Raw genomic sequence first — 24,169 nt, 5'->3', positions numbered from 1 at the left:
CGTACCAAGTTTTCAAAATTATTTTTCGCTCTACTTCAACTGATCGTCCTGAAAAAAAAATGTACTACTGCAGTTTGGCAAGCAGCTTTAAAAGTTAGCGCATTTAATAAGGATTCTAACGTGGTATAACACTTACTCCTTTATTTCTTAGATCGGCCATAAAAAATTTTTTTGTTAAACAAAGTCTGTTTTCAACAATCTCTTTGAAATTACAAAAAACGATTCTAGTGCACTCAAAGCGTTCCTAATGACCACAGCGTGGTTTAAATAAGATGGAGAGAGACATTCCATAAAGTGTGAGCGAGACAGATAGTGACGCTTGTGACATACGGACGCAAATAAGTGAACGAGACAGAGAGATAGAGAGTCACGAGGCAGAGACGCTACTTATTGGTATTGATACACGCACTACAGATCAGTACGCAACGCTCCTTCGTTTACTACGCATCTTTTCGTAATCGCTGGTGTTATTTTGTGTTCTAACTACTTTGGCTTCGTTTACGGACTTGGTTGCTTGTGATTTGGATTTGGACATTTGTGATGTACGACGACCTTTGCTTTTCCCTGGACTTACGTGTTATTGTGTATTTGTACCATACCATGGCTACGTACACTACACAGGAATATGCCAATATGCACCTCATTTATGGAGAATGTTTATGTAATGCCAGTGAAGCCGCGAGACGGTATCGCGAGAGATACCCTAATGCAGATCGCTATCCGGATCACAGAGTTTTTACCAATGTGCACCGTCTACTGTTCTCTGAGGGCCGACTGCCAAACCAAGTGCATGGTGAAGGTAGAATTTCACTACCCTAGGAGGCAGTTGTCCTTCAAGCAGTTGATGAGGACCCAAGTTGTTCGGTACGTGGAATTGAGGCTAGCACAGGTGTGCCCAAAAGTACAGCTCACCGAATACTACAAAAAAATAAGTTCCATCCATTTCATGTACAGCGAGTACAAACCTTATTACCTCGAGATTATGAACCTCGGGTTGCTTTTTGCCAAACAATGATTCAAAAATACCGAGAAGACCTACAATTCTTAGAAAAAAAATTGTGGTCGGATGAATCAACCTTTAAAAAAGACGGCTACATGAACCTACACAATCTATACGAGTGGCACGTCGAAAATCCACGATTGATGAGACAAGATAGATCACAGTACCGTTTCAAAGTTAACATGTGGACTGGAATTTTGAACGGAAAAGTCATAGGGCCTTTTGAGTTACCAGAAGTTTTAAATGCTGAAATTTATTTGGACCGCTGTCGAACACGTTCTAAAATAGTGGAGGAAAAAATATATTATCGACGTAACTGTTAGTAGGGCTTAGTGCAAGCCCGTCTGGGAAGGTTTTTATCTTAAAATTTCACTCAACAAATTAATATTATTACGCCCATTCATAACATAATGATCGCCAACAGTAATGCTTTGTCTTGTTGCCTTGCAATCGTGTCTCAAGACGTGCACAAGCGAAACGAACATCTTTCTATCCGATTTTACCAGAATTATTTATCACAAAATATATTTATTTACATAATTATTATTATTAATTCCTTAAATACATACAAATATGAATTTAAAATAGTTACTGTATAAATCTCCGCGTGGAATGATTGCAAGAATGCTAGCAGCATTTCCCCGTTGAATGCCAATTTCGATCCTCTGGGCAAAAATCAGACCAGCCTTCACCAGTAGAGGCGAGGTGTTATACTTCTAATGAAGCTTTTTGCTCTACTACTCCAAGGTCCAAGTATTTTAACAGAAAATTGATAAAAAAAATATTTGGAAGAAGACACGAATATTTGGATCATTTATTCGCTTCAGTTTTTTCCACAGCGGCACCGGCTCTTAACATTATTTCTCGTATATGAAACGGGACCAGCGTGTCAACGCATGTAGCGTTCCACACTAGTTTACAAAAACATTTTATGTAAAATTTATTATATTTATTTGAAAGGGCCTAGAGGTGATCCTTTCATTCCCAAAGCGTGCTATCATGAAAATAGTCAATGACATAATAAATAACCTTTAACACAAACGTTCTGTGAAGGTTTTTTAACCTTGGTATAGAAATATTTTGAACTGATTGTACATAATATACATTTTTATTCATATATGGCAGACTGACAAATAGCCCAACTAATTTTGGAGTGTCACCAGCACCCATATACACTATAAGAAACATTACACTTACATCACCGTTGCGCTTTCAACCTTGGGAATTAAGTTAATATGTCCCTTGTGCACAGGCACAAGGCTCTACCTATCTACAGAGATACACAGGCTCACTCAATCTTCAAACTGAAACACAACAATACTAATACTACTGTTGTACTTTCACTCAAATATCTCTTAACTATATTTTTTACTGAAAATCAAATAATATTTTATATTAGTATGAAAAATAAAATATAAGTATAAGACAATAACCAAATTATCTATAGAAACGAAAAGTTGTAAGTTACTTGAAAATTGACCATAATTAATACTTATTTCTATTACAAAAGGGACCAAAAAAAAAATTTTTTTTTTTATTAAAAAAAAATAGTAAAACATTCATAGTAAATAAATCTGTTGGGACATAATTTAGACCCGAGGCAGATGTATGCTCGTTCGAGTAAAAGCTGTTGAAAAGTTGACTAGAAGTGTTCTGAAGTAGAAACTCACGATAAGGATTAACACATTTCAAAGCTTTTACACAAGGGTGATCTTTTTATTCCCTAATAAAGAGTATTCGTTGACTTTAATCAAAATCAAGGTTTTTTCACTTTGCACTGATGTTAGGAGTTTGTACACTTCACTTATAAGTATCAAAAGGTTCGATTTGATTTGGTCAACATTTGTTGCTCAACAAATAAAAAATCGAATGTCAGGCGTTATTTGAATTGAATTTACAAAAGTTAAGGCAAAGTTTGATTTCATTGATGCTACTACAATTTGATTGAAAGTCTGTACGTAAACTAGAATGTATTTTATTAGCAAAAAGCTATATGAATCATACATATAGCTTTTTGCTAATAAAACACACATTTTGCCGTACTAAATTTAAATAAAGCTGTCCTATTCGACATTCTTCTTGTAGCCCAGACTGACGAGTCCCACTGCTGGGCATAGGGTTTCATATTTTTTTTCCATATTATTGCGATATAAAATTGTTGAATTAATCTAGAAGGAATCCAGTTTATCTTGCCAACTCCATCGAGACCTGCCACTAAATTGTTGCACTACAGTTGTACTACAGGGACCAATTTCGTTGTGTAATTCGGCCAAATAATTTCGGATTATTCGACAGATATGCCCCATTGAGTCATATTTCAGTGATGCAGCTTTCCGAGTGACAATGATGATTTTCGTTTTTAAGCTAATTGCGGTATTCTCATCACGAATAATTCACTTCAACGACCTTTGGCACACTGCGAGCGCGGATCACTGTTGAAGTATCAAAGACCAAGTCTGTGAGCTGTATGTTCAAATATTCACGGTGAATGTATACGTCTATGAGTTACCTTTTTAGAGATAGTGGGAGATTACCCTTCATTAGATCTCTACCAGGCGTTTTCAGTCCAACTAAATGTTTAACTCACTTAGTAATAAACGTTGATCACGTTATTTGGTTTCAAAATACTTTGTTTCATTCTGTTAAACGTCAGATTGCTTTTGACAGAAAGAGAGAAATCATTTGTAAGATTTCGTTACGTTTATTAGCCCTTACTAATGGCTTTCCTTGATATATTACTGTTGTAATAACATTTAGGGTAATAATAAATCGTGCAGCTCTACTCTACTCACATACTAAAGATGTTCTACAACTTTAGCTCCGAGAAATTCATTAATTATTCAATAATATTCATTATTCAATATTCAATTTAAATAATACGTTACTAATTGCCAACAGGAAAAAAGAATTGTATATGACCTTCACCTAATCTTCTTTTACCATAAACATACAGTTAGTTAAAAAACATCTACCGTTTGCAAACAATACATACAATGTATAATATTGGATGTGATAAGATCCGTTTCTATTCTTTCGACTTTTGTGTAAACGAAAAGCGAATAGAATCGCTCCGGGAAAGACCCGTACAAGAGGCCCGTACCCTATTCTGCCTCATAAACAAACAAGACCCAATTATATGCTAAAAGATTCCAAAGATCTTTCCGGGGGTTTTGATAAATGTATGATTTTATTTTGAATATTAACATTTAAAGCAATTGGTATTTATATAACAATATCAACAGACTCAACCTCTACCAAAGCATTCGAATATCATAAAAAACTACAAAAATATATTTTTGTTTATTGTGTCACATACAAATAATTCAATTCATAAATATCATATGAACCAAAACCTAGTAACTGTCAAGGATTAGTACTTGAGTCAGGTTCTGCACCCATATTATGTATGTACAATCAATTCTAAGTTTTTATAACAGTACAAATCAGAACAAACAGTACTATAAACATAATGCAAATTACGGAAATCCACCGAAAGCGCTTTAATTTAAATTAAATTCTTTTCCCTGCCCGTGTTTAGGGAAACTAATCTGCTTGGGGATCGGCGCAGCGTGTCTTTTCTTGCCATTCTCCTCTATTACTCGTCATCTGATCGTTCACATCCATCTCTCTCGTATCCTTTTTCACACATTCCATTAATGTCTTCTTAGGTCGTCCTTTTCCCCTCCCTTCTACGCTCATGCTCATCACTCTTTTAGTTACGTGTCTTCTGTCTGCACCTCACATATCCATACCAACATAAACAGCTTCCTTTTACTTTTTCTGTTATTGAATTTACTTTGTCTGTGATAAATAAAATTTAATTAATTCTCACTAATATAATAAGAGGAGTTTCATTATCATCATCATCATAGCCCTCCCCCAAGGCGCGCCATTGAGCCCGATCTTCGGCCCTTCTCATCCACATCCTATCAGCCACCTTCCGTACATAATCGCTCTAAAGATAAGAGGAGTTTATATATTACATATAGTATATTACAAATGAACAAATCTTTGTTTGTTGATAATCAATAAACTCTAAAACGATTTTAATAATTCTTAAATAAAGTATTTATTTCAGTAATAATAAGACACTTATAGGCAGAAACAAATTTCCACGCGTCTTCAGGCATAACTATTTTATGATGCCACCCACTTAAATTATTTTGTTAGGGTAGATTTATTCTAACTCAAGGTCGCAGGTCGTATTAAAATATAGGGGAGTAAATCTGAGTCCTTTCAATGTTTAACTTATGTTTAGTTAATTCGTGTTTAAGTGACAACATCATAAAACCCAGCATGTGCCTGAAGAAATTCTGACACGTGTACAATAACATACTAAGTAAAAGGTTGGTAGAGTCGACTCTAATTCCTTCTTTTAAGTCGTAGAAGAGTTTTTTTACATTTATATATGAACTTGGGTATCGGTAAATCGAGTGAAAATTATAAATAACTTTCATCAATTCTTAATATAGAAATGAAACATTGATTTATTTATCAGAGATATATCCTATTTCAGACCGTAAGACTGTTCTGTGGACGTTTTTAAGATATTTATAAAATATACCTCGGGATAAAACTTTAATCGCTTTGCGAAGTCGAGCCGCGTCGCGTTTGATTTATAAATGTGAAAAATTATATCCTGTTGGAAATAAACTCTTGATATTTTATAGATTTTTTATTATTGTAACAACTTAGTTGAAGAAGATATTTTCCTTTACATAAATAGGCTATGTATGTATGAATGTATATATGTATGTATGGCGGGGCCTTCACTTCAGCAAAGTTTTATCAATCAGCCGAATAGTTTAGAAAAGAAACATCATAGAGACTTTTTATTGTATTTATTAAGAGAATTTAAACTAAGCCGATACAAATTTTTTTTAAAGTTTTTTTTGTGTAGTGTCTGTAAAATTCCAACCAGTTGATAACTTAGTGATGGTGGTCGAATACTCAATAACTTAGTGGTACCTAACGAAACGGACTTGCACAGAGTCATCGGCATTTCATATATAACATTAATAAAATCACAAATCTGAAATAATTTTAATAGATAAAACTTATCAGATGTAGAATTTTGACATGATTAGTTATTATCGCCCGCGGCTCTACTCACGTTTGAGTTGATCGTCAGATGTTATTTATAAAAAAGACCATAACGTTCATAACTAATTTAATCAAAATCGGTTCAGTAGTTTGATCGTGTGAGATAGATAGAGTTACTTTTGGATTTATAACACGTATTAGTGTAAATATGGGACTTACGTACCTTTGTAGGACGAGAGTCCCAAAAATAAATATGAAAAAAAGGAATGAGTATAGATTAAAAGTCTCGAATGTATTTTAATTTTTTTCCGTTAATTACAGGACTTATTGTTTATTGTAAACTGTTTTTAATTGGATCAAAAGAGTAACTAATGACTCCTGTTTTTGCACTTCTTGATAGAATTTTCATTTTGATTGATGTATAAATAAAAAGAGCCTGAACAGGAATAAAGAATATTTTAACTTGAATCTTTAAATATTTTTCGATAAAAAAAAACCATTACAGACTATAATGATGGAATAGCTTGGGCTGATAAATCGTTTTTAATTCCTCATCATAAAAAAATAACCGAAAATATAAAGTATTTACATAGAAAATGTATTTCGAATAGCCGTCTTCTAAGAGTTTTTTAAATAAGTCAACATCGCTCGGTGACTTTCAGACGGCGATGTTATAACGACTTTTAATGAACTCCAAGCCGTAAATCCTTGGAAATCAAAATTTTAAACTAAATTATCTTCTTTCATTTATTAAAGCTATGTACATGCTTATCGGGTATATCATATTATATGTGTTCATAGCAGAGCTGTCAATTTGTAAAATTTGATACATTTTTTAAAATATAAATTTAGGAGATTTTTTGAATGTTAAATATCAAAAAGCGATAAGCGACATTCACTATAATAATCACAATATTTTTTGGATACACGTATCAAAAAGACATATCAATTACAAGCTGTATAATTTCAATGACCCGTATAAGTTGACTCTACAGGCAGTCCTTCCTTTATTGCATTAGAGTTCACTATTAATGGTAGGATTTTGTGTGATGGATATCATTCATCATATTATATTATTGAAAATGGAATGTTATTTCTGTATGACGGTTAATTCTGTGATCCAGTGTAATTAGACATAAATCCCTTGTTTAACCTTCAAGTTTGCTCACGATGTTTTCCTTCGACATGAATTATAAACAAAATTAGCTATTACTGGTGCTTGTACTGGTTTAAACCGGAAATTTTCAGCTAAAGTTAATTAAGTCACTGGTTCACTTCGGCTAGATAAATTGTTTTACCTCCTTGAATATTTTCCTATACTCAAAAACTTGCTTTTTGAAAAAACCAGTAATGGTCCTCAAGTTTGAATCTGCTACATATTATTGTGTTTTAGAAAGGTAAGCTGACTGCAAATGAGCTACAAGATGGTGAGTGCTCACGAACGCATTGGCACTGTCAGAAATATACGATGAATGGGCGGTACTTACCCAGACAGCTCATACTCTACTACCAAGTAAACTTCCTGCGATTGAAGTTCAAATGTACTATTTCTAAAAAAGTCTCAAGTCAACACGCTTTATAAGATACCTGCAAATAATTTCATCGTTGCAAAAAGTATTGTCTTCTTTTTAAGATATAACAGTGTAAGCACTAGAACGCCCGATGTTTGGTCTGAATTGTTGACTCAAGAATACCTTCGTTATTTGTGTAGGTTATATTGTTTGACAAGTATGAATAGAGCCTTGCCAGCGGCTTTCCTTTACGTGAGTCCACGGTGGAAGATGACTTTGATATTTTAGTTGAAAGGTGATATTTATTTTGCTGTTTTATATTGTGACTCTACCTTTAGATTTTTCTTTGATATTTCAAAGAAAATCTTTACTTTGGATTTGAAATCGCAACTGTATGGTGTTAATAATTATTTCTGTTTTTAAATATAAACGAAATAACCATGATATTGCCAGTGCCAGTAAAGATAGTCATTTTTGAAATATCAGTTCCTCATCACGCTATGTGTTGCACTGGCAATAAAAAACAAGATTGACATTTCTATCGAACTATACTAATGATAAAGGCGAAAGTAACTCTATTTATTACGCTCTCACGGTTGCACAGCTGAACCGCTTTTGATTATGTTTGATATGAAGTAAAGTTGAACCCCAAGAAAGGCTACATTTATAAACCGCAAGAAAGGCTAACGAGCGAGTAAAGCCGAGGGCGAAAACTAGTATAATATAAAATAGAGTCGCTTCCTGCCGTCTGTTGGCTTAGCTCATTTTAACTATACCACGGATTTTGATGCGATTTTATCAATAAAAAGAGTGGTTCAAAGGAAAGGTTTATACTGTGTATAACTCATGCATATGTACAAAAAAAATCAAAATTTGAAATTAAAACCATAAATTTTTCTTTTGCTTTTTAATTATATATAGGACCTTATTGTGGCCATGTGAAGCCGGGATGGGTAGCTAGTGTTATTATATAATATATTGTTCAGTATACTTATATTTAATCCAGAAAATCTCTCAAATGCGTATTCATAACCAATCCATACTAAAAATAAGGCAATGTTTGTTTATAAAGTTAAGGTATCCACCAGTTGAATTACGTTTAATGTAATTTTTAATTAAATGAAAGAAAATCATCGCATCATATTCAACACGAAAATCATCTAATGCTATCTCCACGCTTCTTAATTATATATTTTATTAATGAATACGCCTTATTAAATAGTGTTGATTTATCAGAAACTGAAATTTATTACATCGCAAAGCTTAAAATATTTTCAGGATATTATGATAAAAGCAAATGCCTTAGCCAATCTTGGATGAATTGAATCGACTTTGCGGAGACGGAAACTCGGTGTTACAAGTTTTGTTACTTCTCGTGTTTGATGTTTGTCATAGTTTCTATCCAAATATTATATTATTATGTATATCATATTTTAATGTAAATAAACTGTGATGTCACAGTAAGTATTCTTACTTGGTTAGAAACATTCCCAATGAAGTCTCGAGCTCTGAGATTTTAAAAGCCCTAACAGCTTGTCATGTATATACATAAGAATGTGGCATTGTGTGTGGGCATTTTTTATGTCATAGATTGGCGGTTAAGCATATGGGCCACCTGATGGTAAGTAGTCACCACCGTCCATAGACAATGGTGCTGTTAGAAATATTAACCATTCCTAACATCGCCAGTGCGCCATCAACCTTAGGAATTAAGATGTTATGGCCCTTGTGTCTGTAGTTACACTGGCTCACTCACCCTTCAAACCGGAACACAACAATACTGTTGTTTGGCGGTAGAATATCTGTTGAGTGGGTGGTACCCAGACGGGCTTGCACAAAGCCAAGTGAAACCACACCACTACCACAGTGGGATATCGTAAAAAGAATAACACTCAGTCAATATAATCACACTTTATCACACTAACAATTAGATTTACAAACAAAGTAATAAGAATTAACAACACTCAATGCACTTAAGGAACAGTCAGAAAGTTCTGTGACCTCACTCGGCCAATACGTTGCAGTAAGTGCTCCGCCTAGACCCGAGCGATTCCTTCACGACTCTGTCGAAAGCGCACTGAAGTTCTACCGAACTACGCCGAATTCCATTGAGTATTTGAACGATTGACCGAATGCGACACATGAACAAAATTAAAAATAGATACTGTACAAATCATGAGCCTGTTGAATCGCAATTCCGATCCTCTGGGAAAAAAAAATAACCAACCCACCCGTCAGCAGAGAAGGCAAGTTGTTATACTCTTTTTAAAGGTTTTTGCACTTTTAGTTCCAATAGTTTTAACTAAAACATTTATAAAACACTTTATAAGCGTCTTGAAAAAGCGAGCTACAACTAACGACGATATTGATGATAGAATTAATCAAACTAAAGGAAGCTAACAAGTTTCGGATATAGTTAATTTTCTAAAAGCAAGTCCATAACAATGTAACTTATCTCGTTTTCAACTACTGGTGTAAGCTCAACTTTATCAACCCAAAGTGACCTTTTCAAGTACATTGAAAACAAGTAGAACTTCGAAAATGCTTTGTATTCAGTTTGCGGTGTACTAAAGAGGTTTAAGGCATACAACCTCCACAGTTAGTGAGTTATTTATCCCTAAAGAGGGTCGAGAGAATCTGTAAATATTTTTCGGCAATTCGTGAAACGAACCAATTGTTGTTCAAAGATTTTGATCAAAGAATACAAGTTCAAATCCAAGTAAGTGTTGAGTATTTGGGTGCTTATAATTGTCGTATTTAGGTGAAGAAATACATCCTCAATAAACCTGCATGATATTTTGCTACATGTGTATCCAACAAAAGTTGCCATGTGGTGGAATATTCTCTAAACCTTTGTATGAAAAAATGAGGAGACCTTTGTCCAGTTTTTATGAGCTGTGAGAAATTTTAACCATACCTTACATCGCCAATGCACCACCAGCCTCACGAATGTTATGTCTAGCCTTGTGCATGCAGTTACACTGACTCACTCGCCCTTCAAACCAGGCTGGTAAAGTATCTGATAAGTGTGTGGTATATGCCTTGACGGGCTTTCACAAAGCCCTGCCACGACTATTCTAGTCGAGAGAACCCAGGAAATATTAAAAACTTGGTAAAGTGTCCAAAAAATATTTTGGACACTTTTCCTAGGTTTCGACAAAGACAAATCTTAATTTTGCAAATATAAATCCTTCCTTTAAATTTGAGTAGATAATATGTTCAAAGAAAATTCCTAATAAATAGTTTTCTGATAATAAACCTAATAAACCTTAAAATATAATAACTTGAAAAAAAAAAACGAACTGAAATTTCGGCGTTGTTTTAAGCTAATTTTAAAATTTAGTCAAATGATCGACGCAGTGCGGCACAGATAAAAAGGGGAGGTAAAGTGGCGCAATTTTCATAATGACACTCAAAAACACGAGACATTTTCTTATAATATATTCATGACACACCAAGAAGCATTAACAATAAGTATAAATAAAAAATAAACGCGATTCAACTAGAAATACCACAAAAAATCGAAAAAAATTGAAAGTCCATAAAAACTGGACTAAAAATGGCAAGTGCTTCGAATCAAAGCTACTCTAGGTAGTGTAGGAGGAAGCAACTCACGAAAACAGAGATAACCCGATGTTAAACGAAGTCCGCGCATTCAAACCCAGGCAAGCTCATTTTATAAAAGCTATTTCACATGCTTAGTTTGTGTTTAAAATTCAATCCGTACTAGAGCGAAAGAAAAAATCGAGAAGAAATCTGCATGTATCGGATGAAAATCTGATACACCTCGAGCGTGGTAGAGTCCCCTATACATTGCCTCTATGGAAAACATTTACAGACTGTTTATACACTCTGGGAAGACCAACAGGTCTCGCTATTCGTATTTATAATATGAATATTCAGCGACAACATAATCCAATGCTAATGATCTTTCCATCTCGATAATCTTCACAAGCAATGAGATGCAAATGCTTCGCTCTCAGGTCATTGATTAAGGACATGTAATACATATTTTATACTTGCGTTTTAATACATTACATACGTACATAATAAATAATATTTTCATAAAATTAGTAAACAAAACTTAAAGTAAAGTAAGCTTGTAAATATACCTGATCAAATTATATCTTTCCTCTTGAGAAGTTGGGTTGGCATATGTTCCACCACACTGCTCTAATGCGGTTAACTCACATACTCATATGAAAAATATCCATCCGACTACACGACATGCAGTTTTCCTTGATTTTAACACAGGACATGTACATTTATTTCGATTTATAATATAATCAAATATAAACAATCGTTAATGAAAGTTTGTAGGCTAAACAAAATGTTTTTGGTAATTACAATGAATGACTTTTTACGACCTCCGTGGTCGAGTAGTGTGTACACCGGTTTTCATGGGTACGCCACTCCGAAGTCCTGGGTTCGATCCCCGGCCGAGTCGATGTAGAAAAAGTTCATTAGTTTTCTATATTGTCCTGAGTCTGGGTATTTGTTACTTCTGATTTTCCATAACACAAGTGCTTTAGCTACTTACATTGAGATCAGAGTAATGTATGTGATGTTGTCCAATATTATTAAAAAATATATTATTATTATGTTGTAATTACCACTTTGGAACTAAAAAATTGCCTCCGGACCATTTTAAATAAAATTATAATTTCATAAACATTATTTGAAAACTCACTATCTATATATAAAAAAAAAAATTCTGTTCAGTTCATTTCACCGGTTCTTCGCAGGTCTAGAGGCATTTCTTTGTGTAGGTAAAGGACCTGAGATCCGAAATTTGTTTCGTATCGTTGGTAGATTTTTGACATTTAATAAGCAAGTGTAACGCTATATTGGATAAAGACTTTGACGTTGATAAAATCGCTTTATATAATTCAAAAGATATGATTCTCCTCTCCAAGGCTTGTTACTAACACAAGTTGCACGACCCATAATGCGTAGTTTAATAAATTAATTTTAAAACCTTATTTTTAAAATACATATTTAAATAACTTGATAATGAACAGTTTGCATTGAACTCTTCAATTTCTTCATTGACTGCGTTTATCTTTGTTAAAAAGTCTATGAACAACACTAGAGGTATTCCGTAAGTAAAAACTCAAAACTCGTCGCAGAACTCGAAAATGGAATGTTAGATTGTTGATTAACTTTTGTAATTATAAAATATATAGGAATCACATTGCGAAATTTCATATCATAGTAAGTCGGTTGTCAACATTTCACGAGTGAGATACGAAGTGATTTTTTACAGAATCAAACATCAGGTAAGGAGGTACTCGAATTTCAATTACTTTTCGCATTAAGAGATCGTCATTATAAGGCTCCGGTTTCTTATGATTATATCCTATTGTTTTTGTGTAAGCCGAGATGGCCTATTGATTATAACAAATCAATTTTAATCGAAGATTGCGAGTTCAAACCACTGATTTTTTATTTGAAATATGTGTTATAAACCCATTTATTGGAAATCTGTAGGCGTCAGCAGAAAGATATATTGCCACATATCTAAACGGTTGCTAAATATGTTCCAAACTTCTACCTCAAAAGGAGGATTTAGCCCAGCCGTGGGATATACAACTATCCTTTACTTTTTTACATTATAAATGATATAGATAACACCAATATTTGAAGTTTCAATGCCCAAAACAGCTGCCTAAAGAAAATGACGCCATATTTTTTTTAAGTTACAGTGACGTCATGCGAAGTTATATAGCACCGAGTAAAAAATAGCATCGCTTTTCTAGGAAACATTATAAGTAGCATTAGCTGGACACAAATGTCTGTGACATCATTTGTTTGAATATTAAACATGAGGGTTATATTTTATCTATAGCCTGAAAAGTTTTAAATCCCCGGACAATTAACCTATATTTTGATCTAGGTTAAAAAACATAACGATTAGTTAAATTTAACCAATAAACAATAGTTTTATAGCTTATTATTATTGTTATTTGAAAATAACACGGACACTACCTTTTTTTTTATTTTTATCATATTATGATTACATAATATTGTAGTTATGGACCAACTAGCTTGAAATAATAAATTGTTACTTCGAATTATTCACAAAATACTAGTTTCCATCTGAGTTTGAGTAAGCGGGAGGCAGGAATAAGGTATTCTTTGTCTCTTTCTATTGCTCTTATAACGTGTATTCTAAATTTCATGATAAACAGTTGATAGTATATTTTTCATGACATAGGTAGGCGGACAGGTGAATAAACTACCTGATGGTAAATAGTCAACACTGCCCATAGACATAAAATTTTAACCAACCCCAAGGGAACTAATGTTATTTACTGACTCACTCTCCCTTCAAATCGGAACACAACAGTACTAAGTATTATTGCTGATAGAATATAAGTGGGTGGTAGAATATAAATAGCGCCAATGTCTATGGCTATCCAAATGTGCTTGCAAAAAGTCCTACCACCAAGTAGGTATTAAGGTATAAAAGCGTATCAGACAAACAAATAAACAAACACACCACATTTATAATAATACTTAGGATTAGGATGTCATGAGTTATTTAAAACTTCTTCTAAAATCATAGCCTTACAATCCATATGTCATAGTTCTATCTTCAAATCTTCCCTCCAAAGATTGGTATAACGCCAGCGAGATTTCTGAAGATCCACGAATATGTTTGCGCAATGAGCTATCACTAAAATATACATCATAATTATAGACTACTAACGACGCATATTTATAAATTTTTGAATTCATAAATTGCGAATAGTAAAGGAATTATACCCATAATAGTACTCAGGAATAATTTAACTTTCTACCAGTGAAAAGTTTTTTAGAATTGGATATTGGATTATTAGTTCCCTATATTACTCCCTACATACGAACAAACAAATTACTACTTTATAATATTTATATAATAGATATGGCGACCAAATGTGGAAATTAAAAAATATTTTTATCAAGTAATGCTAAACAAGAAATAACACAAGACCAAGAATCATATATAGGAAAATGATATAAATAAAATAATTAAAATCTTTCAGCAAAGATAGGTTAGTTTTTATAATTTAAATGAATTTTATTTAGATGGATTATAATCTCGTAAAATAATGCGTTAAATTGCAAGCAGTTCACAAGCTTTCGTCAGCTTAGAAACTCAATAAAACAAAAATAAAATTTATTTAATCATATTAAAAACTTGTTAAAACTAAAAGTAAATATGAATTTATTTAAAAAAGTAATATCTGAAATGATACAAAAAAAACAATCAAGGCCAAGTGCGAGGACTCACGCACGAAGGGTTCCGTACCAGATTCTATAAAAACGGCAAAAAAAAATAATGTCTAATGTATGGGAACAGAAACACATCATTTGTACAAATTTCAACTGTCTAACTATATCAAGGTTCATGAGACAGTACAGCCGGGTGACAGACAGGCGGACAGACGGACGGACGGACTGCGGAGTCATAGTAATAGACCTATTTTACCCTTTGGCACGAAACCATGAAAATAATAAATAAATAAATAAATATTGGACAACATCACATACATTACTCTGATCCCAATGTTAGTAGCTAAAGCACTTGTGTTATGGAAATCAGAAGTAACGACGGTACCAGAAACACCCAGACCCAAGACAACATAGAAAACTAATTAACTTTTTCTACATCGACTCGGCCGGGAATCGAACCCGGGACCTCGGAGTGGCGTACCCATGAAAACCACTACTCGACCACGGAGGTCGTCAAAAGCATCCTAAGTTAATTTTAACAGTTACTTATTGCTATATACATGCTCATTGACAGACTGTTGCTGAGAATATATGTATATCATCTTATTTCGATAGTCAATCATAATTATATAATCGCCCGTGAGAAACTTATTTGCAATATTCCACACATATCGTCATGGGTAACGACATACATGAATAAAGTTAAATAATACTTAACATTATTTAATAAAAGTTTAAAAAGAAAAACAAAATCACAGTGCTGTACTAGACTCACACTAAAAGCCTTTGGGAAGTATCTTCGCCTCCCTAATGTAGGGTACGTGTGGTCAACATAGATATTATTCAACTTAGAACGTGACGCGATAACATACCAACAGAAATCTGACAGAGTTACGCCCGAAACTTTGCGTAGTATCTTACTAAAACTCTGATTATATCAAGCGATATTCGTATCATTATTTGATAAAGATTTATATTATAGAGAATTTATATCATAAATATTATAATTTCTTAATGCAAGCCCGGCTGGGTGGTTTTTTTATGGTATCGGTAGACGGACGAGCAAATAGGCTACCTAATGGTAAGTGGTCACCACCGCCCATAGACAATGGCGCTGTAAGAAATATTAACCATTCCTTACAACACCAACGAGCCACCAAACTTGGGAACCAAGATGTTATGTCCCCTGTGCCTCTAGTTACACTGGCTCACTCACCCTATAAACCGAAACACAACAATACTGAGTACTGCTGTTTAGTAGAATATCTGATGAGTGGGTGGTACCTACCCAGGAGGGCATAAAGCCCTACCAACAAGTAAGTAAGTAGTTTTGTCGTCAAGCAGTGATACTTATTATTTTTGTGTTCTGGTTTGAACGGTGAGTAATCCAATGTAACTATAGGCACAAGGGGCATAATATCTCAGTTCCCAAGGTCGGTGGCGCATTGGTGATATAACTATAAGAAATGGTTATTATTTCGTATAGCGCCAATGTCTATGGCTAGTGGTAGAGCAAATGGTCGTCCGCGCCTATTAATAAATATCTGGTGGAATTTGATCATTATAATAATAAATAATAATAAAAAGCCTTTTTTAATCCAAGACATAGGTTACAGTTAAAAAAAAGTACATTAAGCTAAATAAATACTACAAGCTAAATATGTCATGGCCCCTTTCGGGTATAGGCCTCCTCCAGATGCCTCCATTTTTTTTTTATCATTATACAAACACTATTATATATAAATGGATGTTGCTATGTGTGCTTTAAGATCATAGTTGGCATATATATGTATTTTTCAATAACGTTATGGAGAAGCTTTTATAGCTCCCTCTTTATTATTTACTCGACGGCATTACAGCAAATCAACTTCTAGACATGATTGTGTTTATAATTCATCTCATCCTCGGCGGTCGAGGAAAACATCGTGAGAGAACCTGCATGTGTCTGATTTCAACGAAATTCTGCCACATGTATATTCCAGCAACCCGCATTGGAGCAACGTAGTGGAATATTCTTCATACCTTCTCCTCGAAGGGAGAGGAGGCCTTAACCCAGCAGTGGGATATTTACAGGCTGTTAAAGTAATGTAATGTAAAACTTCTAGACCTACGGGTCAACCGATCGCCACATCAATTGAATATGTACACAGCACAACATCTGGGATAAACTGTCGGTCATATTTAGATTTCACTATTTACCCTTTTTCTTGTTTTATTTTAAAGACTAAATGTAACTTTATTTTTGCTTTAGTAAAAATAATAGTTGAGAAACTCGCATTTAGTATTTAGTACTGTTCCATGTTTTTGCACTGTCGAGAATTAAATGTAGTTCCATAATCCTTACTAATATTATAAATAGGACAATGTGTATATAAGCGAGTTTCTTTGGCCTTACTTCACGCAACAACAGGGCTGTAAACTCTGCTAAGATACATAATTGAATAGACGATGAATATTCGCTTGAAGATATTTTAAAAACACACGGGATATTTTTTTCTCTGTAAAAATACACAATTCCTGTGCGATTTAGCATAATTCTGTAATTCCCTCTTCCCACTTAAATGGAAGGAATTTTAATAAAACATTGTATGACTCCTAAGAGAGAGACCTTGGAATAACACACATGTTCCACTTTTTATGTGATAAAATTAACAGTTTTTATAGTCCGGCTATTAGCATAATTCTGCAGTTCTGTCTTGAAACGAATGAAACGGAATGGGTTGATTTTTTTTTTTGTAATAAATAATTCACAGTCACAGTTCGAATGGGATGAACACGAATTGTTTAAAATTTTGTATAAGTATGAACCAATTTAATCTAATTTTAGGTTCAAATGTTTAATATTCATTATTCATGTTTGTGTGTGTAGTAATTCTAAAGGTATCGATGAAGACGATCGAAATCGTACAAGACATTAATAGGCTATTACTGTTTTATTATTTTCAGTCTGTCTGTCTGTCAAGAGTATTTTTTCTCAGCAACACGTAGAGGTAAAAGTTGATATCACTACAAAACATTGAAGTCTGCGGTCAATTGGAGCTGTGACAATCGAACCTCTTAGTCAACGCTATCAAAAGATATGGCCGTTTATCGCTCCATACATTCACAAAGGAAATCGAAACCTATAGGGTATTTTCCGGTGATCAAGAATCATAAAATTTGGAAGAAGCAATAGCACAAGTGTAGGAAAAATCCGAAAACAACAAATTGACGTTGTTTTACATCAGTATCTGTTTGTCTGTCTGGTGGTACGGAAACCTCGGTTTGAGAATCTGTATCACACTTTTATCTTCAGTATATATGTCCAAAAATAAAACCTATTCTCAAATAAAAAATCAGCCTATTATATTTAATTGTTAGGATTACTCGTGGGAAAGTAAACAAAGTACTTAAGGAAAATAAAATGAGATCTTATCCTGCCAAACATAACGTCAATAAATATTCTTATTGTTTTGTTACAAGTAAAACGTGCAAATAAAATCAAGGTATCTCATATGTATGATTTAACTTCCCCTTTCAATCTACGCAACGATATTGGCTATCGGGTATGATAACTGTTAATCAACGAGTACGTTACAGAGTTTATGTGTGCTGTTCGAAAATTATATTGGAGTATATTATCATTGACATTTTTATTTTGAAAAGCGCTTGAAATAATAAATACCTATATTTTTTATTAAAAATAGAATTGCTTGCATAACTCAATAAAGCGCTAGTGTGGCTTGGATTTTAATTAGCCAATCAAAGATTTGAATCTATCTCTACATTCCTTTCGAATTCCTAATTTGAAATTTCAATTGACATTACAATACAACGATAGCAAACTTAGTAATCTTACATTATGACATTATAAATTCAATAATCAAAAATATTCAGGACTAGACGGTATTCGCGGTTTTAATTTGGATCCGGAAATGTAGAGCCCACTCACTGTATATTATTTTAACTATCTGTAAGCATTAAGTAAATATATAACCAAAATTAATATTTAAGATAAAAGCATAACACTTGTTTATTGATTGTGAAAATTCTGCCACCGGTTTAGAAATCAGAATCACACTTACATCGATAATTTTTATTTATTTATTCAAATACTTTACTGACCACCACAAAGTAAATGGGACAAGAGGCGGACTTAATGCCTGAAGACATTCTCTGCCAGTCAACCTTTTGGTCAAACAGAAAACCATGAAGGCATACTTATATATAAGGCTCTAAAAAATACATACATACACACATCTACTAAATAAATATTGATCTATGTGTATTAGATATATATAGTAAAAACATGTAAATAATAATAGTGCATAAACAAAGTCATGGGAACTAGGGGCTTTCAGACAATGCTCACGTAGACGTATTATAAGTAAATTTAGAGGTAGATTTTCTACCATGTTCGGGTACTTTGTTCCATAATCGAACAGCTTGAACGGAGTAGGAATTAAAGACGAAACCGGAAGTATGAGTAGGAGCAGAAAGAAGGTAAGAATCCTTAGAACATGATTATCATTATTAATTTGAATTTCCTTTTCAAATTATCAAGAGAAAGAGGATATTATCACTGTATTAAATCTTTTTTCTATATATTACATAAAAATAAATCCCGATTTCCCAAAGTCATGGCATCGCGCATGAACGACTGGACCAATTTCGTTAATTCTTTTTGTGCTGTGTTTGTTTGTTATTGTCGTAAGAAAGTTCGTATATGAAAGAAAAAATAAAGAAATTTGAAACATTAGAAAATTTAAGAAATCTCTACGACCTTATTAAACTTTTTCATAAAGTATTACATTAATAAACAATATATATTTGGTAAAATTATTTGTTTTATTTATTATAACAACATCGATTCAATATTTATAATTAAAAAAGGCGACAGGAAACGTTCGAGTTGGTATGGAGACGTAAGGCGCTGCGAGTGATGACTATAAACGTAGAGGGATGGAGGAGAAGAGACCTAAGAAGAAATGGAGTGTGTGTGTGTGGTTATGAGAGAGATGAATGTCAACGATCAGACAATGAAAAATAGAGGAGAATGTTAGAAAAATATATAAAAATCAAGACAGGACAACGTCAGTCGGGTAAACCAGTTAGTTTATAATATTTAGTCTTACTGTGACGTCAATAATTGTAGTGTTGATTAGGGTGAGTACAATTATATATCATAAATTACGAAAACGCCCTCAAGGAGCATGTGTAATATGTTTATCACTAACATTATGTATATTATCAATTTTATACATTATATTCGACTTTTACCAGCGATCATACTTTATTTATATAATTTATTGGTCGTAGTTTTGTAAAATAGCCCCGTGGTCAAAATATAGATTTTGACCACGATCACACCTGATGTATATAGATACATAAAAGCTAAATACCACGCATTGATTAATCACGAAATCGCAGTTACTATAACACCAACAAATTTGAAATTTGGCAAGTAGCTTCCTTATAGGGTGTCGACATCCGCTAAGAACGGATTCTACGAATCTCCACGCCTAAGGGGGTGAAACGGGGTTAGAAGTCTTTGTTTTATAAACTTCGCGCGGGTAAAGCCGCAGGTTCTAGTAGTATGTATAATTTGATGACCATATCCTTCTGAACATTATCGTCTACGGAGGCCATATTTAACTGACTAACCAAATAAACAAACATAAGCGTAATCTCTATCCTCTCAATCTCATAATCCCATTATCTTTTTAATGTTTCACCCCGGGATTTGAACTCTGGACCACGGGATATGTAGACTTATAACTAAACTGAGCAATTAAACTGGAACATTGTGTAGTTTATAATTACTTATATGTATATAGTCGTATTATGGGATGTATATTGTAAGGTATATGTATATTAATTATTATTATATTTTAATAAATGATTTTGTCTAATAATATTTTATACTGTACTCGTTCTCTTAACAAACAGCTTTCACTAAATTTTTGCATACAAACATCGCTATAAATGACGAGACCATCTTTAGACCTTCTTAACGCTCTTTACACATCGTGCAAAAATGTTTAAATAAATATAAATTGTAACGTTTTATCAATCAATGTACTGCTGGGCTAATTCTAACTCACTTATTTTAAAGAGAGAAGCTAATTTCACCTTCACTTAGTAGATACACATATAATAAATTATCAAAGAGATTTCCAAACTATATATTACACAAACAAGAACCAAGCCAGAGATGAACTGATGAAAATAAGAAATGAAAATTCAAGGGTGTTTGCACCAATTCGAACCTCCGATAAAAAAAAATCTTGTTCTAACCACTATGCTACGTTATATCGATATCAACATATCAACCTCATAACATCAATATAAATAAAGTCTCTACAAAGTACTTGAATTTCCGTTATATAAACTACAACAGGTTATTAAAAAATATCTGATAAGTAGATATTATTTTGTATCAGAACTTATGAGTTTAAATCAGACATTGGCTCGTTTATAAATTTATAACATAAGTAAAGAGTATATACATTTTTATCGTCTACTCGGTGGTAAGGCTCACCAGATATTCTACCGCCAAACAGCAATAGTAGCGTTGTTGTGTTCCGGTTTGAAGGGTGAGTGAGCCAGTGTAACTACAGGCCATTGCTTTGCCAACATATTACATAAAAAAGTACTTTTTCCTGAAATAATCGGTACTGTGTTATTGTCCAGCGTGATTTTTTATTTGACTAATAATATCTTTATTGATGTAGATTTTAGAAACAAGTTGAATTATTTTATTTTTAATTATCGAATAAATAAATAAATGAAAACGAGTTTTGTAGAGTCGTCATTAATTGTAAACATATAATACAATAACTGATTTTTAATTTAAAAGCGTCTATAGATTATATAAATAGTATTTTCTATTTAATATACATCATAATACATCATAAAAGCAACAAGTTAATAATGTTACTTGAAAAATCATACTCGTTCAAAATAAACAGAAAATCGATCGCGAAATTTTAACATATGTTATTTAGTTCTAGCCTTTTGAATTAATTTGTCTTAATAATTATATTTTCAAATACTCCATATCAAAATATTATAAATCCGTTTGTTTGAATATTCATAAAAATACTTTCGATACAAAAACAAGTAACCATACCTAATACCGCCAACGTTCAAAATAATACGGTTCTCGCCATCCATCCCTGCTCACAATCAACCGTACATTGACATTTGAAAAATCACAACACAATACTAACACAGTCTTGAAACACTATAATCACAATACACGACACTCAATGTAATGTTTACGCGTTTTCCCGAAATCATCACTGACAGGAGACGCGTCCGAACGCGGCGACGTTCGCTAGCATACTGATGCTGTAACTGTAGAGATGAAACGCCACCCGGCCACCCCCACCTGTGGACCGAACGCAGTGCAGTCTAATGTCTTTCAGGTACAATACTCGTCTAATATTTTTCTTTGCTGCTGCAAGTTTGTATGAAATCTTTAAGAAAGCTTTCAATGTTATAAATAAATTGTAGGTTATGAGCTATAAAGCTCTCGTAAGAGCTTTGCGAATCATTTTATTGTTTCTTATAAAATAAAAAAAAAAATTAGATAGACTAGACGATCCTTTCTATTTTGCCATGCACGAAGAAGTAGGAAGGTAACAACCGCAAAAAAAAAAATTGTTCTAATAAATTTATAAGGCACTTTTTTCACAAAAAATATTACATAAACTGAAAAAAGTGCTATCAAGTTTTGTTAGTGATCCTTTTAGAATAATCAACTGAATAATTAATTCATTCATATTATGATTATGACAAGTTTAATTGCCTTCAATTTTGGCCGATTTCGGTCAATCATCTCGAGCGAAACTAGCTTGTGCTAAATATCTTATAGTACACAAGTACGCAAACGTGCGCACGTCGAGCCGGATCAGAATCCAGAGACTATTTAACCTTTTAACTTTTTAACTTTTTTCTGAAGCATGAAAATGTAAAAACTGCCCCCATCTAAACTGATAATTTGTGTTGAAATACCCAATACTTTTTAGTCGCTTGACTCGGGGATTGAACCCAAGAGAGGAGAGTTCTCCTTTACTTGACCGTAGACTTATGTATTGTAGGTATGTGTTGCATTTTAGATTCACAAAGGTCAAAACTTATTGACACGGTAGCTGGAGCTACCGTTGAGGAAACGCAAGGGCAATGAAGAGGACCTCGAGGCCCGTACCTGGCTTGACCAGCAGGCCAATCGGGAAGAACCCATTCGAAGTCTCGAGGAAAACTACCAAACACCGTGTTGCGGATCTCAAGCGGTTGAGGACACGATTTTCAAAATTGAGATGAAAAATATAAATTCCGAAAATTCCGATTTTTTTTTTAAATCTTTGACTATTGAAATAACGGGATGTTACAATATTGTATTTTTGTTAAATAATATCTCACATCGAGATAAAGTCGTCCTCTTCTGTTCGCGATGGATGGATGTGAACTTTACTACGATACCACAATTTATCTCAAAACATACACACAACGAAACTAAAAACACTTGTGTACGCACGTCAGCAGTCTTACTTAAACAACGTCTTAAAATAGCCTTTTTCGTTCAAATTGACACTTAATTGGCAATTTAGCGAGCAACTACATCATGCAGTTTTCTTGCAATCCTGCACGCGCGACAAAAAAAGGATACCATAAAAAAAACAGTAATATTTGAACGGGTGTACCTGCATACTTCAGTTATCCGTGTACGTTTACAATAATAAATTTCCTTTAACCGACCCTTCTCGAATTGACGACCTTTATCGTAAATTTCATTTTCCGTTCCGTATCCAATGTATAGAGCTAAATAACTAAGCCCACGCTGCCTGTCCGTCAATCTATCACAGGCTTATTTTAGAACCGAATAGCGAATACAAAATACATATCTATAACTAGCTGAACCTGCGGCTTTACTCGCATGAAAATTATAAAACTGTCCCTATATATACACCAACCAAAAAGTAGCCTATATCATTTCCGGGGATGAAAACTATCTCCAACCTAAATTTCATCTAAATCCGTTCAGTGGTTTAAGCGTGAAGAGGTAACAGACAGAGCTACTTACTTACGACGACTACTTACGACTTACCATCAGGTGGCCCATTTGCTCGTCCGCCTACCGATATAATAAAAAAAACAGTGCCTTATAAATATCGTGCTTAGAAAATAACCTACCTATACTTTAGTAACAGTCTATACCTCTATTTTTTATATTAAATTAATCAGGAGATTAAAATATGAGTCATCAGTTAAATGGTCACAACCAAAAATTGACATTGGTGCCAAAATAAATATTAACCATTCCTTACTTCGCCAATGCGCGCCACCAACCTTGTGAACAAAGATGTTGTGACCCTTGCGCCTTTAGTTACACTCAACCAATTAATCAAAATAT

The 24,169-nt window shown here is 33.5% G+C and overlaps 1 protein-coding gene across 1 annotated transcript in view; it reads right to left on the bottom strand.

The window, feature by feature from the left end:
- LOC125070133 (potassium voltage-gated channel protein Shaw-like) overlaps positions 1-22,040 on the bottom strand; it is a 252,867-nt gene extending 230,827 nt beyond the window's left edge. The window contains exon 1 of the mRNA XM_047679833.1: positions 21,884-22,040. Within this exon, the coding sequence (XP_047535789.1) occupies positions 21,884-21,927 (44 nt within the window). The 5' untranslated portion in view covers positions 21,928-22,040. The remainder of the gene's footprint in view (positions 1-21,883) is intronic.
- Between the last annotated feature and the right edge of the window lie 2,129 nt (positions 22,041-24,169).

Source organism: Vanessa atalanta, chromosome 16 (assembly GCF_905147765.1).
Source record: "Vanessa atalanta chromosome 16, ilVanAtal1.2, whole genome shotgun sequence".
NCBI classification, from domain to species: Eukaryota; Metazoa; Arthropoda; class Insecta; order Lepidoptera; family Nymphalidae; genus Vanessa; species Vanessa atalanta.
The sequence above is the reverse complement of the archived record's forward strand: the minus strand, read 5'-3'. Positions and strand labels throughout refer to the sequence as shown.